The sequence below is a fragment of the Lactuca virosa genome, chromosome 7, assembly GCF_052849685.1.
Source record: "Lactuca virosa cultivar CGN04683 chromosome 7, Lactuca_virosa_CGN04683_v6, whole genome shotgun sequence".
Taxonomy (NCBI): Eukaryota; Viridiplantae; Streptophyta; class Magnoliopsida; order Asterales; family Asteraceae; genus Lactuca; species Lactuca virosa.
In genome coordinates, this window is record NC_136432.1 from 74,688,370 (window position 1) to 74,714,270 (window position 25,901).

At 38.2% G+C, this 25,901-nt stretch overlaps 1 protein-coding gene and 1 long non-coding RNA gene across 2 annotated transcripts; one reads left to right on the plus strand and one right to left on the minus strand.

The window, feature by feature from the left end:
* The first annotated feature begins 1,242 nt into the window (after nucleotides 1-1,242).
* LOC145125270 (uncharacterized) lies at nucleotides 1,243-2,467 on the plus strand. The gene is made up of 2 exons (XR_013715906.1): nucleotides 1,243-1,477; nucleotides 2,095-2,467. It is a non-coding gene; the product is annotated as an uncharacterized LOC145125270 (long non-coding RNA).
* Nucleotides 2,468-4,308: 1,841 nt separating this feature from the next.
* EER5 (proteasome family protein) lies at nucleotides 4,309-7,887 on the minus strand. The gene is made up of 13 exons (XM_079061568.1): nucleotides 7,427-7,887; nucleotides 7,193-7,329; nucleotides 6,997-7,090; nucleotides 6,811-6,900; nucleotides 6,595-6,660; nucleotides 6,405-6,494; nucleotides 6,282-6,338; nucleotides 6,120-6,181; nucleotides 5,957-6,044; nucleotides 5,793-5,869; nucleotides 5,624-5,698; nucleotides 5,013-5,118; nucleotides 4,309-4,763 (listed from the first exon to the last, which is right to left on the minus strand). The coding sequence occupies exons 1-13, from the start codon at nucleotides 7,595-7,597 to the stop codon at nucleotides 4,632-4,634; spliced, it is 1,245 nt and encodes a 414-aa protein (XP_078917694.1). The 5' UTR covers nucleotides 7,598-7,887; the 3' UTR covers nucleotides 4,309-4,631.
* Nucleotides 7,888-25,901: the final 18,014 nt, after the last annotated feature.

Below are 25,901 nucleotides of genomic sequence, written 5' to 3' on the forward strand. Positions count from 1 at the left end.
TATGTTTTTTTTAAAAGTATAAATATATTTTTAGAAGTATAGATACATATTAATATATAAAAATGTAAAAATATGTATTTATACTTCTAAAAACTATATCTATAAAACACATACTCATAATTCTAAAAATATTATTTATATTTTTAAAGGGTATAACCTTGCAAAAAACACACACAAACAAACAAATATATATATATATATATATATATATATATATATATATATATATATATATATATATAACATTAAAAAATATATAAATACAATATTTAATTAAACATTTTTTCGTATATAAATACGATTTTTCTGCATGAATACGTATATTATGAAAAAAATTACTTAGGGCAAAAGTGTAAAAAAATTATAAACTTAAGGGTAAAAATGCAAAAAAAAGGGTAAACTTAAGGGTTTTTTGCGGATTTAATATAATGTTAACCCGGAAAACCTGTTATCACCGGTAAAAGGGTAAAATCGAACATTTTTTCGAAAATGTTAGGGTAAAAACGGACATAAAATTCAACTTTGGGCAAAACCGACAAAACTCTGAAAACTTGAGGGTTTTTATGACATTAACCCATAAAATAACAATGGTTTCAATGAAAATCTGTACCTAACCATACAGCTTAAGCACTTTCCCATAAACACCAAATGGTATATGGTTAAAGGACATATTTACAGTTGTGGGAAAAAAGACACACATGTGTTTGTGTGTTCAATGGATATTCTCAATCTTATTGATGAAATGGTGAAATAAAGAAAAGTTTTCTTGAAGACACTCTTGAAGGAATGAAAATGTTTTTTCTTTGTTATTTTCAAGCAAATTTTTTTTTTTTTAACATAAGAAGTTCATGATGTTATAAAAGTATATTTTGGGATATTTATTTAATGCATGTTTTATTTACAAATAAAAACAACAAAAAGATGTTAGATGTCTTAGCTTTCACGTGTTCGGAGAGGGAAAGAAGGGGAAGGATGTGGGGAAAGAAATCACTCTTGCATGTATATATATATATATATATATATATATATATATATATATATATATATATATATATATATATTAATGCAATATTCAAGAGATTTTTTTTATCATACAAAATATTAGCCATTTCAAAAGTTATTGATATTTTATGTTAACTAATTTTATTAAATGCATAAGTTGAAAACAATATTATATGAACATATAAAGCATATAAATATTGTATAATTTTGATAAATAAGCGTGGAGTTCTGGATCAAAAAGTAATTGGGCCAATAAACCAAAATAAGAAGACCCGCAGCCCATTGGAGGTACAAACGTCAGAAAGTCGTCGTCGTCGTCGTCGACACTGCTTACAGAGAACCGTCGTCGAGATTTCAATGGAAAGACCTCCACCACCACCGCCGCCCCCTCTGCCGCAACCACCGAAGGAAACTCTTGCTCGAGGTTATAAATTTGTCTGGCGTATTCTTCTCATTTCTAACCTTGCTCTCGGAGGTCAGCCCACCTCTTTCTTTCTCCCTTTCTCTTTTTGATGCACTTACAGCTTGTTTCAGAATACTGAAGCATGCGTATATATAGCATCTATATCTCGATTTCATTTATTTCATATGATTTATGCGATCCGTTTAGGTTTAGGTAGAATGCGATTTAGACGTAATCTTAGGGTTTGATGATCAAACGCCGTAAACTTAAATTTTAACTTTCCCCCTTCCATTTTATGTTTGGATAATCGTGCACGACTCTAAATCCGACATTATTAGGTGCTAAATTTCGCAGTAAAGAAAAATGCGTATATGCTGTAGTGAGCAGAGACTAGTTATGAATATTGTATGTTTCAAATTGGGAAGCAATTAGGGTTTCATACAATCCATTTTAGAATCCATTATGCAAAGATAAATTTGTTCCCAAGAATTCCCAATTGGTTTATACATCAAGTTCAAGATAACTAGTTGAATCTAACTTTGGAATAATTGGATTACTTACATCATTAGTATGTAGTTTGTTCATAGGATCACAGTTAACATTCATTAGTTCTTCATCTTCTTATAAGAAATACACTGAAATCTGAGAGATAATGGGCACATAACCATTCTTTATTTCTTAATTTACAGCATACATATTTACAAGGCCAAGAAAGAAAGAGGCAATGAAAAAAGATAAGAAAGTTACTGTAGCTCATGAGATAAAAACCATTCCTGATTCTGAAGAACATGAACATACCACAACCCCTGTTTATGAACCTGAGAAGATCCCAATTCATGAAAATCAATGGTCTAAACCCTTCAAGTGGTAGTTAGTAATTACAACTTGTTACAATAATCGATATCAAATTCAAAAGCTCTTTTTGATCATCTTATAGGTGTCTTTTATAAAGAATGTGACTTGTGGTTGATGATTAGATTAGGTTGAGGAACAAAGAAAGAGAAGAGAATGACTGTTGGTTTATTATATTTTGGTGGAAATCAATGGTTGTGCTTCCTGTTCCTTGTTTTCTATGTTGTTTATTCATTTTTTTTTTCTTTAAATCTTTTGAGCAAATAGCACCAAATAGCAATGATGTTACCTATTCCCAATTTACCCTTGATGTAATCATAGTTTTAAGGTATTGGTTGTCACCAAACAATCATTTCTGGTTTTATTTGTTCTTTGTGAACATGCACATGGAAGGGTTTTTTTTGTCTATGTCGGTCATTGGCAAATTTTGATTTTGATCACATACTATTTCTATTTCCAAATTCCAAGTGGTGTCCATGTGGGTTAACTTATATTAATTATTGAAATTATTGAAAGAGAAAATGACAAAAACAAAAAAATATATATATCAACTTTTTTAAAACTTAAGGTTTTCCCACAAATTCCGCATGTAGAACCCAAAAATTACATTGATATTTTAATGTAAACCGTGAAATTGTTCTTTTTATATGAAAATCATGATTTTATGGAGAATTTTTTTGCTGTTTTTTTGTGGTAAAATCTTTAAAAATATTTTCGGAATAAATTAAAGGTTTATATTTTGCCAAAAACAAGTCTTAGGTAGTGATAGATTAACACAATAAAAAAAATATGATGCAAGACTAAGAAAAAATGAAAAGAAAAAAATATATATTCTTCATATTTAGCTATAATTTGAAAAAATAAAATACTTGACATATGATGCAAGTCTTTTGTTAAAACTTATAACACATTTTTTACTTTTATGAAGGCTAGCATCTTTAAAATTGCAAAACTTGGGAAAATGACTTAGAATGATAACAAACTATAAGAATTATACAAAACATATCATTAATTTGTTTTTTAGAGTACACATATTAGCAACCAACTATAGTTTTTATACATGAATCGCTATTAAACTTTACATTTTATTCAAAAAATATATCATAGTATTACCGTTAATAGTAGGTTAACAGCCACGTAGCATGTTACATGGTTGTTGATGAGGATTTTATTGTTTACTATGTATATCATTGAACTTTTTTTGTACATATTTTATCATTAATCTTATATAATTCATCTAAAAAATACAATTTCAAAAAATACATATTATTACATACATATAAAATAATTTTACAAATAAACTCATGTATAAACATATAGTTTTACATACATATAAATTTTTTTCTTTTACATAAATGTGTTTTTTCATATAACTAGACATTTCAGTGTATAAATATATATTTTTACATTCGAATACTATAGTCTGGTCATAAAGTATACATTGTTACATTCAAATATATAAATACTAATGTCCAAGCTAGAGTGCTAGTAGTTTAATTTCTTATGAAGTAATGGATAATTGTATATTTAGTTTTGTAGATTTAAATGGAATAACTTCGGCTAAAATAATAGATAATTGAGTATTTATATACTTATACATTTAAATGTAATAATGTATACTTTCAAATGTCAATATGTATGTATATATTTAAATGTCTATATATACACAAAAACCACATTTATTGTAAAAGTACTTTTTATATATATATGTAAAAACATATGCTTATACATTGAAATAGTTTGAACTTATTTGTAAAAATACTTTATATGTATGTAATAATATGTATTTTGAAATTATATATTTTAAACAAATTATATAAGATTACTGGTTAAAATATGTATTAAAAAAATAAAATTTAATGGTAAATTATACTTAAAAAAATAATATAATATGAACATAATAAATGATAAAATCCACGTGACATGCCACATCATGCACAACTACATGGCTGCTGACCTATTAGTACAAATAACAGTATTTTTGAACAAAATGTAAAGTCTAATGATTATATGAAGCTATAGTTGATTGGTAATACATGTACACAAATAAGTTCAATGATATTTTCTTACAATTCCTCTACTTTGTTAACCTTCTAAGTCATTTTGCCACAAAACTTTTGTTCCAAAATGGAATGGAACAACAAGCCTCATTATCAAAACTAAGCAAATCCAAAATCCCATCAATAAAGTGTTAAATTACAAGATTTATAATAGTAAGCTGCAATTTCTACCTTCCTCTTCAAACAAAACTAACTCAACTAATTCTTCTTATAAAGTAGTTTTTTAAAATACACGTTTGTTATAAATGCTGCCTAAATGCACATATCTGAAATCTCTCAAAAGTAAGATCCGTGTTTTGTTGTTTGGATTCTAATTATGAATTAATCGGCTTGCCATTTAATTTGGGAAATGGATCCTGTTTGCTTAAAACTGCCACTTTACTCTTGTGAGCAAAGTACCCTTTCACCAAATTCTTGTATATCAATATTGACATTATGCATTCAACCTGTCAAACAACTCAAACTATAAGGACCAAATATGTAACATTCACAAACTTTAGTTTACAACTTATCCAAATCACAAGTATATCTACAACTTACTAAGGGACTATTTGATGGTAATTTTCAACAATAACTTTTGTAATCATAAATAAAATTCCAACCAAACTGTTTGTGTAAAAAAATTGGATTATTTATTTTTCAAAAAGGGCTTTTTATAATAATATTCAATAAATCTTTTGATAAATAAACTTTACCTCATCCAAATCCATCTCCATCTCAAGCCATTTCAATGCTTTAACAATTACTTCTAATTTAATCTGGTGCGCCTTACTAGGGTCCTTCTGCTTTTGTATAAAGTATCTGCCACGTCAGCACAAATCAAATCAACACCATTATATATTTATATTTATATCCTACAAAAATTCTAACAATATTAATTTAGAATTAAGAGTAAATTACACGAATGGTCCCTATGGTTTAGGGTAATTTGCACGTTTGGCCCCTAACTTAATTTTTTTACTTGGAAGGTCCCTACTGTTTGTTTTTGTTACGCGTTTGGTCCCTGTCTTACCTAAAAAGACTATTTTGCCCTTGATTTTCTAATTTATTTAAATAAACGCACCCCAACCCCACCCCCCTCACCTTACCTTACCTACCTCACCATTTTTCTCTATTTAAATAATAGTCTTTTTAGGTAAGATAAGGACCAAGCGCGTAACAAAAACAAACTGTAGGGACCAAGCGTGTAACAAAAACAAACAGTGGGGACCTTCCGAGTTAAAAAAATAAGTTAGGGACCAAATGTGCAAATTACCCCAAACCATAGGGACCATTCCTATAATTTACTCTAGAATTAATAACTCACATTTTCTTCACCAATCGTTGATACACCTGAAGCTCTAACTTCTCAAGAACAAGATATACACCCGATCTCAAGAATCTGTATATGTAACAACAAAACATATTTAATTTTCCAAAAAAAAAAAAAATTGGTTAAAATTATTTTTTATAAAAAAAAAAAAAAAAAAAAATACCGATCTTCATGCTCTTCAAGTGCATGCTTAAGAAGGCGTAAATCACCTCTCCTCATAGCTACCACAATGTCACTATACTGTAACATGATTAGAAAGTAAATAAATAAAAAAATACATTTTTGTAATTATATTTAATATAAAAAATATTTATTTTATAAGAATACCTCAATCAGGTTATACTTCTCAAGGAGTGTTCTTTTAGGTAAGATCCCTATCGAAAGCTTCACAGGTATTAAATATTTCAAAATCATCCTGTTTCAAAAAAAAATTAAATATTATTATCTTAAGATAAATAAATAAGTAAATTACATGAAATGGAAAACAAACCTTATGTTTGCTTCAGTTTGAGGGTCACAATGTGATAAAGCATACGATAATTTATGATCAGCCTAAAGAAAAAAGAAAACGAAAATATAATTATTAAATAAATATTTTTCCAATTAAATGAGATAAAAAAAATTATAATTAGGGAATGTGGGATTAATTTACAGCTGGAAAATTTTCGTTGAGCACTTCCAAGCGACCAGTGTAGTACATGTAGGTTACCTGTAACAAAATAACATTAAATAATTATAAAATGTTTTATATTTATTATAATATTTAATTTCTTACCTTATCTCTAACAGGAAATTCCTCAAAATCAAATATTCTTGCAGTTTCAATGCTTCTTATCACACTTCTACAAAGATGAACAGTTCCAAGCTGCAATATAATTTTTAGTTTCTCAACATAAATATTACAAAATAAAGTAAAAACCCTAAAAAAGAGTTAAAAAGATGAATAAAATGTAAAGAAGTGTCACCTTGAAATAAACTTTGAACAATTGGCAAGTGACATAAAGTGCTCCAACACGTTTTGGTCCTTTTCCCTATAATTAAAATACCACATTCAAAAATTGGATGAAATAGCAATGTACTTTATTTTCTTTAAACATATATCTATTTCCATTTTATATTTTATTTAAATAATTGTTGCTTAGAAATTAGAATATATTTGGAGTATGAAGTGAAAGACATACAGCAAGAACTCCAAACACTTTCATAAGGAAGGATCCAGCTGCTTTTAGTTTCTCTGGAGTCTTTCCATTTGAAGCCAATTCTCTATCAGCCTGAATGCATAATACACAACTTCAAAAAGGTCATTTTTGTCATTTTACAGGAACAAGAGTAATGAAACTGTTTCTTAATCTTAATCTTAATCTTACCCTCTCAGCAAGAATCCTAATTTCATATACAACTACATACAAAGCTTCTAATGCCCATGCTGATTCCCAGTTTCTGAATTCCTGAATGAAAGCACTGAATAATGTTCCATATTAGCATACTATCAGTAAGATAAAAGTGACAAAAGTAAAGAAAAACAAAAGAGAATTCAAACATCAAAGTGGATATGAAAAGTACTTGGAAGATTTTTCAAATGCTTGATATGATTCAGCAAAATGGCTGACCCTATAACTCTGCATAGCCCGAAATAAAGGAGAGACTATTTCAGCATACTGAGAGTACTTGTCTGCTTGTCTGATCAATCTGTTAGCATCCTGGATACATAAAAATCGATAAGGATACTGGATATATGAATCCTAATGAACAATCGAATCTACATAGAAATCACTGGAGATATGTAATTGATTCAACCTGGAAGAGATTGAGGGCATCGGCGAGGGCGAGAAAAGATGGAGATTCGGAGGACAGCGAAAGAAGTTGTTTGAGAGATGTGCCGTCTTGGTACGAAACGACGTCGGCGAATCGATTCAAATACTCTGTTATCCTTCTGTGTGCATCTCCCATGCTCATGTATGACGCCATTGCTAGCTATTCTTCAGCCCTTCTACTACAAGTCTTCCGTTTTCCGATCTTTTTATGTATGTATGTGGTGATGTAAAGTGGTGAAGATCTGGTTAGGGTTTTCACGAACTGATAAAAATTGGATATTGAAAGAGGAAAGACGATTAATTGCAAACAAATTGTAGAAATTGCTTCGAATTGGTAACGACTGTTGTTCATGAACACCAACCCTCGAGTAGGAACCTGCACACAGGTGAATTTATACACATGGTGCTGTACGAGGGTTTTGGAATGGATGTATTCTTTCTTGACTACTGTTTTTGTTATTTGACCAAAAAAAATAACAAGCAACTGAATACCAAAATATTGCGGTTAAAAAATTGAAAAAAAAAAAAAACCAAAAAAAAACCAAAATAAAATCATGAGAAAATTGCAATAAAATTATGAGAAAATTGCAAGAATTGTCATGTTCACAAATTTTATGGGTATAGTCAATCAAGCGTCATTGACTCTACCCGACTCACTCACTGATGATGATGGTAGTAGTATTTTTTTTTATATGTTCACATCACCTCAATCGAACTTCTTTCAATTTTTTGTTAATGTTCACCACTCCTAACAAAATTCTTATCGTCGCATTTGGTATCCTGTATAGTAAAATTTTGCGACAAGTCCACCTCAACATCTTCATTTCTGCTACTTCCATCTTTCTCTAGCGATCTTTTTCTGTTCGACCAACATTTATCCCCATACATCATGAGAGGTCTAATAGTTACTCTATAAAACTTCTCTTTCAACTTTAATAGATTTTCCTGTCACATAAGATTCCTAAGTCCGCCGTTCATTTTAACCGATATGTCTTTATACGATGGGTGACATTTATATCAACACCCTTCCTTTATGGATCATGTATCCTAAATATTTGAAGCTATCATTCAGGGGAAGGGTTTGATCCTATATACTTACATCTACTCATTTATCATTCGTAACCCCACTAAAATTGCAGTAAATATACTATGTTTTAGCGGAGTTGATTTGTAGCCCTTTTTCTTCTGACGTCAACCTCCATGTATTCAACCTAGCATTTAACTCGGTCCTGGTTTGCACCACCAACACGATGTCATCGAAAAAAAAAGTATACACCAAGGCACTCCCCCTCTGGATCTCATGTGACATCTCGTCCAAGATCAAGGTGAAGATATACATGTAACGTCCAAAAATTTCACGCCAAATTCAAACTTTTTAAATCACAAATAAAAGTCAAATAGTATTGTTTACAAAAGGTTTTCAAATCAATATCCATCAGAGTGTCCCAAAATCATAACATAAGGATGAGGAGCGGTACGGTCACGCCTTCGCCTTGCCACGATCTCCTGAAGTACCTGAAACAATAAACTGAAAACTGTAAGCCTGAGGGCTTAGTGAGCTACCCCCAAAATACCAATACCACACTGACAATACCATATCAGTAACAATCAATCAATCAATCATGCATACTGGGCCATCGGCCTGACTGGTCCGCCCTACCGGGCCTACAGTCTATCTGAATCTATTCATGCATACTGGGCCATCGGCCTGACTGGACAGCCCTACCGGGCCTACAATCTATCAAAATCTATCCCGAGCCTTCGGCATGACTGGTCCGCCTCGTGGGCCTGCAGTCTCCCCGGACCGCTCATAGGGTATGTTGGCCTTCAGCACAAAGCAGGACCGCCTCAACCCAACCAATAAGCAAATAACCAAGTTCGCATAACTATCATATACTGGCATATACAAACATCAAACATATCTGTCATACTGATCATCAACCATAGAATCCTCTCGTAACTAGAGTACCGACCTAGCAGGTCACTAACATACCAATCCTTACGGATCATAAAGCATAACATACTGTCTACCCTGATTCCGATCTAGCAGACCAAACCATATGTAGCATACCATAACAATAACAACTAAAAGGGCCGGCCTTGGTGCCGTAGACCCTATCGATATAGTGAGGATAACTCACCTCGCAGATGCCGACTCAAAAGGTAAACTCCAATTCTCGGATCACTTGACACAGGCTCCACCGCCTATGACCATAGTACAATATACTCATAACTCCTTAAATCTATAAGGTACTCCATAACCCACCAGTCAACCCCTGGTCAAGGTCAACAGTCCATGTTGACCCCTAACTCGCCGGGTGCCCTTGGCTACTCGCCGAGTTCCTCGAAGCACATTCCACTCGCCGAGTCATCGGGGTGACTCGTCGAGTTCCTTCGATTCCCGTTCAAACTCTAAGGCCACCCGTCGAGTTTCCTCCTTGCCACTCGACGGGCACACATGCATACATATCCTAGGGAAAACTCATCCGACTCGCCGAGTTGTTCTTCAACTCGTCGAGTCTTATGGTGATCTTCATCGGACTCGCCGAGTTGTTCATCCAACTCGTCGAGTTCACGACCATCTTCATGTGACTCGTCGAGTCAACCTTGCGACTCGCCGAGTCCATTCAATCCTTTTTCCATACAGACTTGTTTTGAGCCATGCAGCGGCTCCAAATCACAGATCCAAGCTTCTAGGGCATGCTTTTCACGTAAAGTTGCAAACTTTACGTGCATGCATGACTAATAAGGCTCTTAATGCCAAAACTAAGTTCTTAATGGGGCTTTATGCACAAGGAGGGCCTCATGCTCGACAAAAATCAGAGCTTTATGACTCTAGAACCCAAGAAGGTTACAGATCTGAAGTTACAACTTCAGATCTAGCTCATATCCCACATTACCATCTCAACCAAACCATAAAAACCCTAGATCTCAACCAAAAGAGGTCTAGAAAGAAAAAGGAGAAAAGATGACGACTTTATACCTCCAAATGATGCTATTTGAGGTAGATTTCTGATCTCCCACACTTCCTTGCTCCTAGCCCTTTTGTTTTCCCCAAGCTCCTTTCCTCACAAGATCTCCTCTCCAAAGCTTTACACACACAAGAATGAAACACCACACGAATTAGGGTTCTCTGAGCTCTCAAAGGACTGCAAAGAGGCCAAAGGAGGCTTATGCTTCCTTAAATAGGGTGCAAAACCCCAGGATTTAGGGTTTCATCTGCCAGCTCCTACTCGCCGAGTCCCAATATGGACTCGTCGAGTAGGTCACTTAACACGCGATCCCACCCCGCTGCTACTTGACGAGTAGGTCAACCAACTCGTCGAGTAGAGCTTCACCCAATAAATCTTATTTAAACAATACCTGAGAATCGGGGCGTTACAACTCTCCCCCACTTGAACTAGACTTCGCCCTCGAAGTCCGTCGGAATAAACAATGTCGGGTAATGCTCGCGCATCTCCGCTTCCGGCTCCCATGTCCACTCGGATCCCCTCCGATGTTCCCACTGTCCCTTTTACCAAAGGTATTTCCTTGTTCCGCATAATCTTCTTCTTCCTTTCCAAAATAGCCACCGGCCTCTCCACATAGTTCAGGCGTTCGTCGACCTGAATGTCATCCAACGATACCACTGCCTCCTGGTCCATAATGCACTTTCGCAATTGCGAAACATGAAATGTGTTGTGGATCCGGCTAAGATCCTCCGGAAGCTCTAGCCTATAAGCCACCCTGCCAACCCTGGCAACAATCCTGAACGGCCCGATGTAGCGGGGACCCAATTTTCCCCTCTTCCTGGAGCGGATCACTCCCTTCCAGGGTGAAACCTTCAGGAGAACATGTCACCCACCTGAAACTCCAGCTCAGATCGGCGTCGGTCGGCATAACTTTTCTGCCGACTCTGAGCGGTCTGCAGTCGCTGTCTAATATGTTGTATCATCTCGGGTAGTTTGTAGAACTACCTCTGTCCGACCCATCACTCTGTGCCCAACCTCGCCCCAGCAGACTGGGGTCCTACACTTCCGCCCATACAACAGCTCGAAAGGCGGGGCGCCAATACTGGAATGATAGTTGTTGTTGTAGGCGAACTCTACAAGCGGTAGGTGGGAATCCCAACTCCCACCGAAATCAATGACACACGCCCTCAACATATCCTCGAGGGTCTGTATGGTCCGCTCACTCTGCCCATCAGTCTGCGGATGGAACGCTGTACTAAAATGTAACCTCGTACCTAGTTCCTCGTGGAACTTCTGCCAAAAACGGGAAGTAAATCGGACATCCCGGTCGGAAACTATGGAAACTGGAACCCCATGGCGAGAGACAATCTCGCGGACGTACAGGTCGGCCAACTTCTCCGCCGACGAACTCTCCCGTATAGCTAGGAAATGGGCACTCTTGGTCAATCGATCCACGATGACCCATATAGCATCGAAACCCTTTGCCATCTTTGGCAACTTCGTGATGAAATCCATCGTGATCCGTTCCCATTTCCACATGGGAATCTCCAGGGGCTGCAGCTTACCATGCGGCCTCTGGTGCTCGGCCTTGACCATCTGTCACAACTAGGAATTCTGATACGCTGTAAACACTTAACAAAGAGTGACATTGTAGTTAAAACTTGAAAACATGTATTGTGTTAAATCAATGACAACAAAATTCCTATACAAGCATTCAAATAGTCAACAAAGATTGGAAACCCTAAAAATCCCGATTTAAGTTCATTTTTGGATTAGGATTTTCTTATTGGGCCTAATAGACCAATAAGCTTCCAATTTGACTATTTTGGACTTAGAACTCTTAAATGGGCCCTAATTGGACTCATTTGCATGAAACTTAATATTTTGGGCCTTATAAGCCTAAAATGAACTAGGTTATATTCAATGGGCCTTATTGGGCCATCACAAATCTAAATAGCCCTAATGGGCCATAAAACTCATTCCTTGATTTATTTTGGGCCGTGAACCATCTCCAAAGACCAAATGGGCCGAAAAACCATCAAATTGGGCCCATAATATGGAGTTAAACACAATAGGCCCAAAATTCCCTTCTCTCTTCTCTAACCCTCGGCCCAAAGTTTAAAAAAAAAAAAGATTAGTGGAGGAATTAAGGAGAAAATGACACCTCACCTTTGTTTAGGGGACAACCAAGCTAAGTATACAACATACAACAATGTAATCACATGTATCTATGCAAAATCCCTCTTTTTCTTCCTCCTTCCCCTACTCTCGGCCGAGACCAACTCAAGACACATCTACACACTCTCAAAAATCTCTCTCAAACACATAAGAACACCCTCCTTCTTTTCATCCAAATTTTCAAGAATTAGAAGCATTCCAAGGAGTTTTTCATTCAAAAATCACTTCAAGTTACAAATCTTTGGTAAGTTCTTACTTAAATCCAAAGTTTAACTTCTATACCTCATCAAAAATCATCTTTTAATTCATTCAACTTCATGATCATACTCCCTAGAAGCAATCTAAGCTCAAGGACTTCTAAAGAAGCTTGTTAGGCCGAAATCTTCTCTCAAATCTTCATCAAAACCAAATCTAAAACTCAAGGTGAGTTCATACCCCTCTATTTTCAGTTTTTACAAGTTTTATGGGGGAGAATACAAGTAAAATGTGTAGATCTATGTGTATGTGTATGCTATGTATGATTTCATGTATGTATGTGTGATTTTATGTGCTTATGTGTTGAATATGTAAACAAAAAGGAAAGAAATCTCGAGATCATGGCATAAGAAGGAAAACAAACATGATCTAAGGTATATTACACTAAACAAGTCAAGAAAATTACCCTCTAAGATTAAAATCAACATATTGCAACATAAAACCAATTTTTGGGCTTAATTTGTCAAATAAACAAAAGTTGGGTTAAAATTGCCATTCACGGTTTTCTTAAGGATCAAAAGAGTCAAAACAATTAAAATAAATGTTTTTATGAATATTATACTCTTCAAAGGATTAGAAATGTAATTTGTAGCTTAATGGGCCAATTTTTGGGCTTTTCGGCCCATTAAGCCCAAAATTGCGAAAAACCAAATTTTCAAGGGGTTGAATGATAAATTTCACAAAACAGGAGGTAAAAAGTGTAAACAAAACCAATTCAGGGGTAAAATGCTTTTCTTTTCCAAAAAGGATCAAAAATGTAAAGTTTTTGGAAATTGGGCCAAAAATGTAAAAGTTGCGAAAAGATTGGGTTTTAACTGAAAATTCTGTATTGGAAGGGCTGAAACTGCCAAAGAGTAAATTTTGAGCTAAAACCCTTTATTTAAACAAGTCTATGGTCAAAAATGTCAAGAAAATGAGTTAAGGGCGTAAAATGTCTTTTCTTTATGTAAGGGACTAAAATTGTCATTTTTATTAAAGAAAGGGTTGAATGGGTCAAATCAATATTTTGAGTCAATTATTTTGGTTTTAAGACATTTGGGTTAAAGAGAATACCACATTACAACTTATGAAAATAGAAGGAAAAATATACATATATTCTCAATTATCGTTATAAACAACCGACAAGTTTCGTGCTGTTGAGATTTTAACAATTTTTCAATCAAACTTCCGGCCATTATATTATACCTAAAACACGTAAATATTCAAATAGTTGGACTTGAAAGATCTTAATCATGCTTAATGGGCCTTTGTGACCCATTAACGTGACTTTTGGGTTCGACGATAATAACACATGTCTATTGAGCCTCTTGTGACCCAATTACATGTTTAAAGGACCATCAATGGCTTATATGTGCTATTGGGCCTTGGTGGCCCGTTAGCATTGCTAGTAAGGTCCAAATTTAATCAAATATGAAATGGGCCAATGTGTCCTTCGTATAACCAACAGCCTTAAATAACACGTGTAATTAGCAGGACCTTGTATTCCTCTTCTCCGTGTCTGTTAGGCTTATTTGAAATCAAAGTAAACAAATCCCAGTCGTTAATCAACAATAATCAATTTTGTTTGGATTAAGTGAGTAATAACGAGCGACACCTCTAAGGGTCGTTCGTAGTCTGTAGTTATAATCAAAGTCTCCTGGAAGGAGAGCGAGAGTTTGTGTATAGATCTATACGGGGGTGACTCCCCCACACCTCAGTTGTTCGCTACAGTTAGACTCGGCCAGTCTAGGGTGACAAAATCGTAAGATCAATCCCGGCATACATTAGGATGCCAAGACAGACGAACTAGTCATTATTATGCATGGTTATAACGACTCACATAATTAATTAAATCCAATACCATCCGAGTAATCAAGGAAGAGTAATCAAAATCATTCGTTGTGGCGGTATAGCAATTTGAAAAACAATTATATTTTATGTTATCGGAAAACATCGGGTTTTTCGAGGAAATCAACACCACTCGCTTGTATTTTTCTATAACTATAATACAAAACTCCCTTTTATACACGTTTTGAAATCATTCATGCATCAACTTATGGATCTTCACACTTTGGTAAACAATTGTCTTTTCAGAAAATATCGGATTTTCTGGGTTTTATAAACTACACAAATCATTTTTATCACAACCCTGCTTATGAACTCACCAACATTTCATATGTTGACGTTTTTCAAAATAACTTGTATTCTCAGGTAACAGGTAAGCTGCAGGGTAATATCAAGTATGTTAGGAAGCTATGTTTTGAAAACTCTTAAACAATTTATGTTATGGATGTGTAATATTTAAAACAATGTACTGGATGTGAACAATATCAGTTGTAATGTATTGATGCATGGTGATGTTTATGTTATGATTCATTTATATCCATTGTGATGATATTCAATTTAAGTCACGCGAGCCCTCGGACGTTTCCGCCGTCTGGTTCGGGGGTGTGACACCATCCTACAGGTCAAGCACCTCTCAACAAACCAAGCGATATCTCGCTTCATGCCCGGCCACCAATAACTCGAACTCAGATCACGGTACATCTTGGTGGCTACCGGATGAATAGAGAAGCGAGACTTATGAGCCTCCTCCATCACTGTCTGCCGGACCCCTCCGGTCATCGGAACCCAAACCCGACCGTAACGGGTCAACAATCCGCGGCTATCCTGAACAAACTGGGCGCTTTCGCCCTTAATCTTCTCCAACTTCCAGTTCTCTGGTCTCATACCCTCAATCTGAGCATCCCTGACCAGACCCACCAGCGGGGAATCCACCGCTATCCTCATACACCTGGCTGGGGTCGAGGACCCAACTGACTTGCGGCTCAGAGCATCCGCAACCACGTTCGCTTTACTAGGATGGTAAAGGATCTCACAATCACAGTCCTTGACTACATCCAGCCACCTGCGCTACCTCATATTCAGGTTTGGCTGATCCATAATGTGCCTCAAACTCTTGTGATCTGTGTATATGGTACAACGGACCCCGTACAGATAGTGCCTCCAAATCTTGAGAGCGAAGACCACCGCTCCCAACTCAAGATCGTGCGTGGGGTATCTCGTCTCATGCGGCTTTAACTGCCGCGATGCATAAGCTATCACTCGTCGCCTCTGCATGAGGACTGCCCCTAAGCCTGTGATGGACGCATCACAAAATACCACGAAATCCTCCACTCCCTCGGGGAGTGTCAACACCGGCGCCTCGCATAACCGCTGCCGGAGGGTCTCAAACGCCCTCTGCTGCTCAGGGCCCCACCGGAAATCCACTCCCTTCCTCGTTAGACGAGTGAGGGGTACGGCAACCTTGGAGAAATCACGAATGAATCTCCGATAATACCCTGCTAAACCCAATAAACTCCTGATGTCTGAGGGAGATCTCGGAGTCTCCCACTGCATAACCGCCTCCACCTTGGCCGGATCGACCAAAATCCCATCCTGGTTAACGAGATGTCCAAGGAACTGAACCTCTCGTAACCAAAACTCACACTTCGAGAACTTGGCATACAGCCGCTCTCGTCGCAGTACCTCCAGCAGCTCCCTGAGATGCTCCTCATGCTGCTCTCGGGTCTTGGAATATACCAAGATGTCATCTATGAACACAATGACCGAGCGATCGAGCATCGGTCTGCAGACTCGGTTCATCAGATCCATGAACACTGCTGGCGCGTTGGTGAGCCCAAACGGCATCACCACGAACTCGTAATGACCATAACGAGTCCGAAACGCGGTCTTCTCCACGTCCTCCTCCCTCACCCTGACCTGGTGGTATCCTGATCTCAAATCAATCTTGGAAAACCAAGATGCACCCTGCAGCTGATCAAAAAGATCGTCTATCCTCGGAAGCGGATAACGGTTCTTCACCGTTAACTTGTTCAGCTCCCTATAGTCAATGCACATCCTGTGCGAACCGTCCTTCTTCCTGACGAACAGGATCGGTGCTCCCCAGGGTGAACTACTCGGACGAATAAACTGCTTACCCAGCAGCTCCTGCAACTGAGACGACAACTCTTGCATCTCTGGCGGTGCTAGTCGGTACGGCGCCTTAGCGATAGGGGCCGCACCCGGCACTAGATCAATCCTAAACTCAACCTGCCTCTCCGGAGGCACTCCGAGTAACTCCTCCGGAAACACATCAGCAAACTCTCTAACCACCGGAACCTCTGAAACTGAGAGCTGCTCCCTAACCCGCGTATCTACTACATACGCCAAATAACCGGCACACCCGTGCTGTATATACTGTCGAGCCCTGGCTGCCGACCAAAACCCTGATCCCAACCTGGTGCCCTCGCCATATACTACCAGTTCTCCCCCATTTGGGGTTCGAACCACCACCCGCTGCTTCTCACAGTCGATCATGGCGCCTAAACGGCTAAGCCAATCCATCCCTACAATCACGCATACATCCCCCATGGGGATAGGAATCAAATCTATCGGGAAGGACACCCCGAAAATCTCCAACTCACATCCCCGGTAAACCGAAGAAGCAGAAACCCCGTGCTCGTTGGCGATCGAAACTCGCAACGGACACTCAAGATCACCTATCGGCACACTGAACCCTCTAGAGAAAGTCTGAGATACAAACGACCGACTCGCCCCCGAGTCAAATAATACCAAAGCGGGCAAAGAATTCACTAAAAACGTACCTAACCACAGGTACAATCAATAAGCATAACACCAATACAATAACTGAGACAGAGAATAGAAATGCACCAGCAACCACATCTGGCGCTGCCTTGGCTTCCTCGGCCGTGAGCTGGAAGGCGCGACCCTGAGCCTTCGGAGGCTCCACCCTGCCTGGCCTCCCATCTCCAATCCTCACAGTGGCTGGCGCGGGACCCTGCGCCGACTTGGCGGTAAGCTGCGGACAGTTGGTCTTCACATGACCAACCTGATGACAATGGTAACAAATCCTCATATCTGCTGGAGGAGCGGACTGACGGCAGTCCCTGGCATAGTGCCCCTCCTTGCCACATTTATGGCACCCCCCTCCTGCTCTACATACTCCCGAATGAACCCTGCCACACTTTCCACAAGTGCGGCTCTGCTGACCCCCAGACCGTGCATCAGCGGTCTTAGACCGCTTAGGCGCCGACTGAGACTGTGCCGGTGCCTGATGCTGCTCCTTCAGCTGCAGCTCTATCTCCAGCTCACGCCGCTTCGCGGCTTCCTGTAGATCCAGGAGGGTCTCACAACGCTGTGTAGCCACAAACTGTCGTATATCCGTCTTGAGCATACTCAGATAACGAGTCATCTGAGACTGCTCCGACGCAAACTCCGGGCAAAACATAGCCCTCTCCGTGAACATCCGGGTAATCTCCATCACAGACTCCCCATCCTGTCTCAATGTCAAAAACTCCTGAGCAAGCCGCTCCCGTTCCACGCGCGGAATGTAGCGGGTGCGAAACATATCTCGGAACTGCTCCCAAGTAACAGCAGCCCGCTGATCATCAGAATATGAACCTGTCGTCAATCTCCACCAGTCCTTTGCCCCGAGCCTAAGCAGGTTCAGAGCATACCTGACCTTCTGGTCAGCAGGACATGAGCACGTGAAGAAACAGCCCTCCACGTCAGACAACCACCGCATAGCCCTGATCGCATCCTGAGTACCATCAAATGTCGGGGGCTTCGTATTATCGAAGTCCCGGTACTGGAAAGCCCTGCCGGCTCCTCCTCCAACCCCTGCCGCAGTTACAGCCGAAGTGGCTGCAGCGGCTGCTGTCTCTGCCAGAGCTGCATATCGCTCATCAAAATACTCGACCATCGCGGTCTTGATCGATCCAAACATCTTTGGTAGCTGCGCTCGGAAAGCCGCAGCGACCTCATCATGTAGAATCTCCCAGATCCTGGCATCCATCTCCTCAGTCCCCATCTGAACCACGGGCTCAGGTGCTACCGACACCTCTAGCCCTCCGTCCCCCTGTCCTGATCCTGATCCGGACCCAGCAGCAAAACGTCTCGTTACCACCATACTGAAAGATACGTTCAAGACATCAGATACACAACATAATATCGGAAGACCAAAACTCACAAATCCTAGGGGTTGTGACTTCCTTGCTACGCGTATGGGTCATGTGCTTCCAGTAGTACGGGCCCATACTACCTTCCACACCTACCCATATTTGTCTCAAGTATCACCACAACTCCCTAATACTATACTCAACATAATGTGCGCTCAACCATCACTACTAGGGGACATCGCCTATCTCACTACTGATCCCACAGCTCTGCACAACTCACACCTCCATGGAACTTCCATCAGCCCCTGCAGCGCTAGTGTATGCTAGCCGCACATAACGCTGGACCCGATAGACTTTCGAATATCCAACCCTACCCTAAGGTCGAGTCAGACATTCTCATGCTATAAGATCTTAACTATACACGACCGTGATGCATACACTAAACATCTACAGTTATGATGTCAATCCCATATACAAGAAACCCATTGCTAATAGGTATCATATAATCAGGCAAATCTATCATGCGATTCCTGAAGATCCCTAGCCTAGCACTAGCATGCTATTCTAACATATCAGAATATCAAATAACTGTATGATATTTTGGGGTTTACTTACAGGCTCCGGCTGATCGTACCCTCTGCATCCTCCATCCTTTCTTTTGAAAACCATTTTTAAAACTTACTTCCCAAAAATCTCCTTGGTTTGAGACTGGATTCACACGAGTGTTCCTCCAATTCACTCAAACCAAGGCTCTGATACCAACTTGTAACGTCCAAAAATTTCACGCCAAATTCAAACTTTTTAAATCACAAATAAAAGTCAAATAGTATTGTTTACAAAATGTTTTCAAATCAATATCCATCAGAGTGTCCCAAAATCATAACATAAGGATGAGGAGCGGTACGGTCACGCCTTTGCCTTGCCACGATCTCCTGAAGTACCTGAAACAATAAACTGAAAACTGTAAGCCCGAGGGCTTAGTGAGCTACCCCCAAAATACCAATACCACACTGACAATACCATATCAGTATCAATCAATCAATCAATCATGCATACTGGGCCATCGGTCTGACTGGTCCGCCCTACCGGGCCTACAGTCTATCTGAATCTATTCATGCATACTGGGCCATCGGCCTGACTGGACCGCCCTACCGGGCCTACAATCTATCAAAATCTATCCCAAGCCTTCGGCATGACTGGTCCGCCTCGTGGGCCTGCAGTCTCCCCGGACCGCTCATAGGGTATGTTGGCCATCAGCATAAAGCAGGACCGCCTCAACCCAACCAATAAGCAAATAACCAAGTTCGCATAACTATCATATACTGGCATATACAAACATCAAACATATCTGTCATACTGATCATCAACCATAGAATCCTCTCGTAACTAGAGTACCGACCTAGCAGGTCACTAACATACCAATCCTTACGGATCATAAAGCATAACATACTGTCTACCCTGATTCCGATCTAGCAGACCAAACCATATGTAGCATACCATAACAATAACAACTAAAAGGGCCGGCCTTGGTGCCGTAGACCCTATCGATATAGTGAGGATAACTCACCTCGCAGATGCCGACTCAAAAGGTAAACTCCAATTCTCGGATCACTTGACACAGGCTCCACCGCCTATGACCATAGTACAATATACTCATAACTCCTTAAATCTATAAGGTACTCCATAACCCACCAGTCAACCCCTGGTCAAGGTCAACAGTCCATGTTGACCCCTAACTCGCCGGGTACCCTTGGCTACTCGCCGAGTTCCTCGAAGCACATTCCACTCGCCGAGTCATCGGGGTGACTCGTCGAGTTCCTTCGATTCCCGTTCAAACTCTAAGGCCACCCGTCGAGTTTCCTCCTTGCCACTCGACGGGCACACACGCATACATATCCTAGGGAAAACTCATCCGACTCGCCGAGTTGTTCTTCAACTCGTCGAGTCTTATGGTGATCTTCATCGGACTCGCCGAGTTGTTCATCCAACTCGTCGAGTTCACGACCATCTTCATGTGACTCGCCGAGTCAACCTTGCGACTCGCCGAGTCCATTCAGTCCTTTTTCCATACAGACTTGTTTTGAGCCATGCAACGGCTCCAAATCACAGATCCAAGCTTCTAGGGCATGCTTTTCACGTAAAGTTGCAAACTTTACGTGCATGCATGACTAATAAGGCTCTTAATGCCAAAACTAAGTTCTTAATGGGGCTTTATGCACAAGGAGGGCCTCATTCTCGACAAAAATCAGAGCTTTATGACTCTAGAACCCAAGAAGGTTACAGATCTGAAGTTACAACTTCAGATCTAGCTCATATCCCACACTACCATCTCAACCAAACCATAAAAACCCTAGATCTCAACCAAAAGAGGTCTAGAAAGAAAAAGGAGAAAAGATGACGACTTTATACCTCCAAATGATGCTATTTGAGATAGATTTCTGATCTCCCACACTTCGTTGCTCCTAGCCCTTTTGTTTTCCCCAAGCTCCTTTCCTCACAAGATCTCCTCTCAAAAGCTTACACACACAAGAATGAAACACCAAACGAATTAGGGTTCTCTGAGCTCTCAAAGGACTGCAAAGAGGCCAAAGGAGGCTTATGCTTCCTTAAATAGGGTGCAAAACCCCGGGATTTAGGGTTTCATCTGCCAGCTCCTACTCGTCGAGTCCCAATATGGACTCGTCGAGTAGGTCACTTAACACGCGATCCCACCCCGCTGCTACTCGACGAGTAGGTCAACCAACTCGTCGAGTAGAGCTTCACCCAATAAATCTTATTTAAACAATACCTGAGAATCGGGGCGTTACAATACAGACCAAGAGTTGAGCCCTGATATAGTTCAATATCAATTGAAAATGACTTTGTGTCACATATTGGGGTCTGCACACAAGTTGTTGAGCGATAATACATATCATGTATGGCTATAATATATCTCTTGGGAACTTCTCTATATTATAAGGTCCTCCAAAATGCCTCGAGATACACTATATCATAAGTCTTCTCCAAGTCCGATGAACACCATATGTTGGTCCCTATTTCTTTCTCTGCATTTCTTTATAAGGCATGTAAGGAGATAAATCGTCTCCATCGTCGACTTTTCAGGCATAAAACCAAATTGGTTTCTAAAATGAAAGTGATCATATGCAACCTAGCCTTTAAGACTCTCTCCTACAATGGTATGACTAAGGAGCTTAATACCCTTATTGTTACCGTCACTTTGAATTATATACAGAAAAACATAAAAGATCATGTGGAAATAAGTTGTCGGAAATCATGTCCAACAGTCAATTTTTACTTTGCAAAGTAAAAGAGTGAACTTACTTTTTGTGTTTGAAGTGCATGTTACTATCGATGAAAGGAAATAAAGTTTTTTTTGGTCTAAAAGTTAAATCAACTAAAGTTAAGGGTGAAAAGTCAGTTGTTGAATTTCGTGTCTTTATGTACTATTACAGGAGGATTGGAAGTTTACATATGGATAAAAATATATAACATAAAATCTAAGATTATGGCTTTATAATAATTTATTTTATATTTTCGAGAGATTAAGATGATGATAACAGAGCAACCTATAATGTATTGGATCTATATGCTCAAGAATCATTATTGAGTGATATTTATAATAACATATGATCTTATAGGATCACACCATTAATCAAGTTGACACATATTGAATATTTTTTATTAATAAATATAATCAACTCTTGTATTCTAACGTCCTGTTTTCCATTTTCTAGTTAAATAATCATATAATGGAATAAAGGAAGTATATAATAAATAATAGTAACAATAAAGGGTAAATAAATAATAAGTAAAACAAAATGAAAATAGTTATTAAACTATAAACAAAATTGTTTTAGGCTGGGAGGGGCTAAAATTATCAAATTTGTAATGTGGTATGAAAAGGAATTTGTATTGAGGGACCATATGCGCCAGTTTGGCAAAGGAGGAGGACCAAGTATGAAACATTTGGTTTTAACCAGTGAAGTCAACAGGATTTGGAACTCCCGTTGTTCCTGGCTGCAAGGCGTCCTTAGGTCGCACATGAAATCGTATAACCCTAGAGCTCTACTTCGGCGACGCAATTGAATTCATCATCGATAGAGGGGGGGGGGGGGAGTTATAAGCACCGCCAGAGGAAGGGAAGGGATTATCGGTGAGTGTGTGTGTGTGTTGGAAGTTCCGTCGGAGAAGGAGAACATCAAGGAGTGTGAGGCAGAGGTTGGGACCGAGTCAGTGGAGTTACAATCACATTTCTTTTATTTTTCTCTCTTTCTTCCATCTATCTCCTAGGAGCACCAAAGTTATCATCGTCGGCAGCCTCCTGCTACCGATATCTGCCATCTACCACCACCACCGACCGCTAATGGTGGTTGTGTGTGTATTGTGATCGTTTAAGATTGTAACCGTTTGGGGGAGGGTTTGTAGGCCTAAGCGTTGTATCCCGTTTTTCTTTGTTCCTTTATAACATCATACTTTATGGTGGTTTTGATCGTCGTGTCACTACCATGGACCACCCTAGCACCCCCATCTGACCACCATGAGGTGGTGGTTATGTTTGACCTTTGTTCCAACTTAATGGTTTTATGATAAAGCTTAATGGGCTAAGTTGCAAACTTAACCCTTACGAAGAGGTATTATGATTTTATGTGATGTCATCATTAGTTTAAGCCTTTGTTTAGCCAAGTTCTTAAGACTTTAAGACACATTAGTATACTCATCTTTCTATCAAGAGTTTTAAGGTTAAAGCTTAACCATTAAAGACCTAATGGAAGATTAAAGCATGACTTAAAGCCTAAAATTTGATGTCTTTATCTTTAAGGCATTATACTTTGATTGGTAGTTTTTGAAGCCCCTTTGAGGGTCATTAAGCCATTAAGAAATGTATTGGACTTCAAGCATCTAATTTTCCATCTTTAGGATTGTTTCCATTTAGGGATTAATGGGTTATGAAGCTAACTTAACCCAAAACAATAAGTTATGTGTTGTGAAATACACTAATATGTCCAGATCTTTGAATGATCATATCTCAGTCATGGATAATCATTTTTGGTCGAAACCAGTGCCCAATGTTTTGTATGTGAGACTACTTCATTTCATTAGTTTTGTTTGAAAGTTGGAAATGACTCTAACTAGGGTGAAAAGGGTCATTTTCACTGACTGGTCTGAATTTAGTTGCATTAACATGTTGTTTTGTAAAATCCATTGTAAATTGTAGAAAAATCGTATGGACTTGTGCAAGTAATCCCTAAAAAGGTATTGACCTGAACTTCAATAATATGGATTCGTAATCTGGTTTAGATGGGTTTAAGGAGTGGAAAATAGGTCTTTAACATGCTATTATTTGTGGTTAAAATTTGCAAGTTTAACCTGATAGTTTAATTACATGTTTAGGGTGAATGGTAGCTATTTTTAATCCTGATTGCTATTCGTAGGAGTGTTGAAGGGTGACTTGGTGTGAGTGGATTTCGAGCTGTAGTTGGAGGCTTAATCTGCTACCGACTCGCGTTGCCCCAATAACTTAGTTGTGTACACAACGTTTTCCATGTATCAAACCTTAAGAAATGTCTCTCTGAGGACACTCTAGTTGTACCTCTCGACGAAATCCAGATTGACGCCCAACTCAACTTTGTCGAAGAACCAATCGAGATCATGGATCGTGAAGTCAAGAGGGTTAAACTGTAACACCCACGTTTCTTGCTAGGCATATCCTATAAAATATGTATTTACGTCGGTCGACGATTGTAACCTTATAAGAATAAGTGAAAGATAATTATTCGAGTATATGTTATATGTGTAGACATTTGACAAATATTATGTGTATATAATATTTGTGTAAAAAAATTATTTTAAAAAAAACTTAATAAATATGGCTAAAACAAACATTAAAAATAAAAAGATTATTTATGATTAAAATCTTAACGAAAGTTGTAACGAATCTAAAATTACAAATTATATGTTATAAGATGTATTTTGTCTAAATACATTTAAGGGTGAACCCATGTAGTGAAACGATAATTTTTCCGTTACACCCGTTTTTCGATAATAATTGACCGGGTACTTTTTACGACGTTAGTTATTGATTATAAATGATTTGGATAAAATTTTATTATAAAGGGTATAATGATTTTATTAATAAATGGTTAATGGACTATAGTGTAACTTGAAGGATATATTGTGTTAATACAAGAATAATTGAGGGACCATAAATGTAACTATAATTGATTTGTGAATTGCAATACGTGTAAGAAATATAAGAAATGTCGCACATATTTTATTAATTAAAAATAACATGTGTTGTTTAAATATGTGATCGTACAACTTCATTTAATAAAATGGTATACGTGTTTTCTTTTTCTATTGACTCTTGTAACTAGAGTTATACGTGTCAATAATTTTAAATGAGTAAGCATTTTAAACCGTAAGAAAGATAAGAGATAGACGATTTGAATTCTAGTATAAATAGCAACATCTTGAATTATTTTCATATATTAACGAAAGTCTTTCAAGAAATTATTTTTGGATATCACTTCACATATTAGATGTTTTAGGCAATATAATAAGTTGTCAAGCAGTGTTGAACTTGGAGCCATAATAGTAGTTAGTTTTCACTAACTAGTCAGGTGAGTGCATAGTTACTTTCATCATACACGTACATATGAAGTATTTAATATAAATTACGTGCTATGTGTGCATATTATCTATGTTCTTGATATTTATGTTGAATGAATAAAATATACATGTTTTATTTGATTTAAACTGTATATGTATTTTATACCTATAATTATGATGGGTAAAGATGGGTAGATGTTATACATGATGAAATAAATGATGAGAGATGAATTAAAATTATGAGAGGTCTTGTAACACCCATAAAAATCATGCCAAATTTAAACTTTTAAAAACATTTCATATCTATTAACCATTACAAAACTTATTTTCAAAATGTATCATATCAGAGTATCCCAGAAACAAAGTCATAAAAAGTGAGGAGCTGTACGATCACGCCTTTGCCTTGCCACGATCCCCTGATGCACCTGAAACAATAAACTGAAACTGTAAGCTCGAAAGCTTAGTGAGTTCCCCCAAAATACCCATACCCACAACAATACACATATAATCATAAACAACATACTAT

What these genes read in the sequence shown, in the direction of transcription:
- EER5 (XM_079061568.1), bottom strand. Translation starts at nt 7,597, where the DNA reads ATGGCGTCATACATGAGCATGGGAGATGCACACAGAAGGATAACAGAG. An exon ending in GCATTTGAAAAATCTTCCAA is followed by an intron (nt 7,091 to 7,192) that starts GTACTTTTCATA and finishes AACATTATTCAG; the next exon opens with TGCTTTCATTCAGGAATTCA. An exon ending in TCAACGAAAATTTTCCAGCT is followed by an intron (nt 6,182 to 6,281) that starts GTAAATTAATCC and finishes TTTTTTCTTTAG; the next exon opens with GCTGATCATAAATTATCGTA.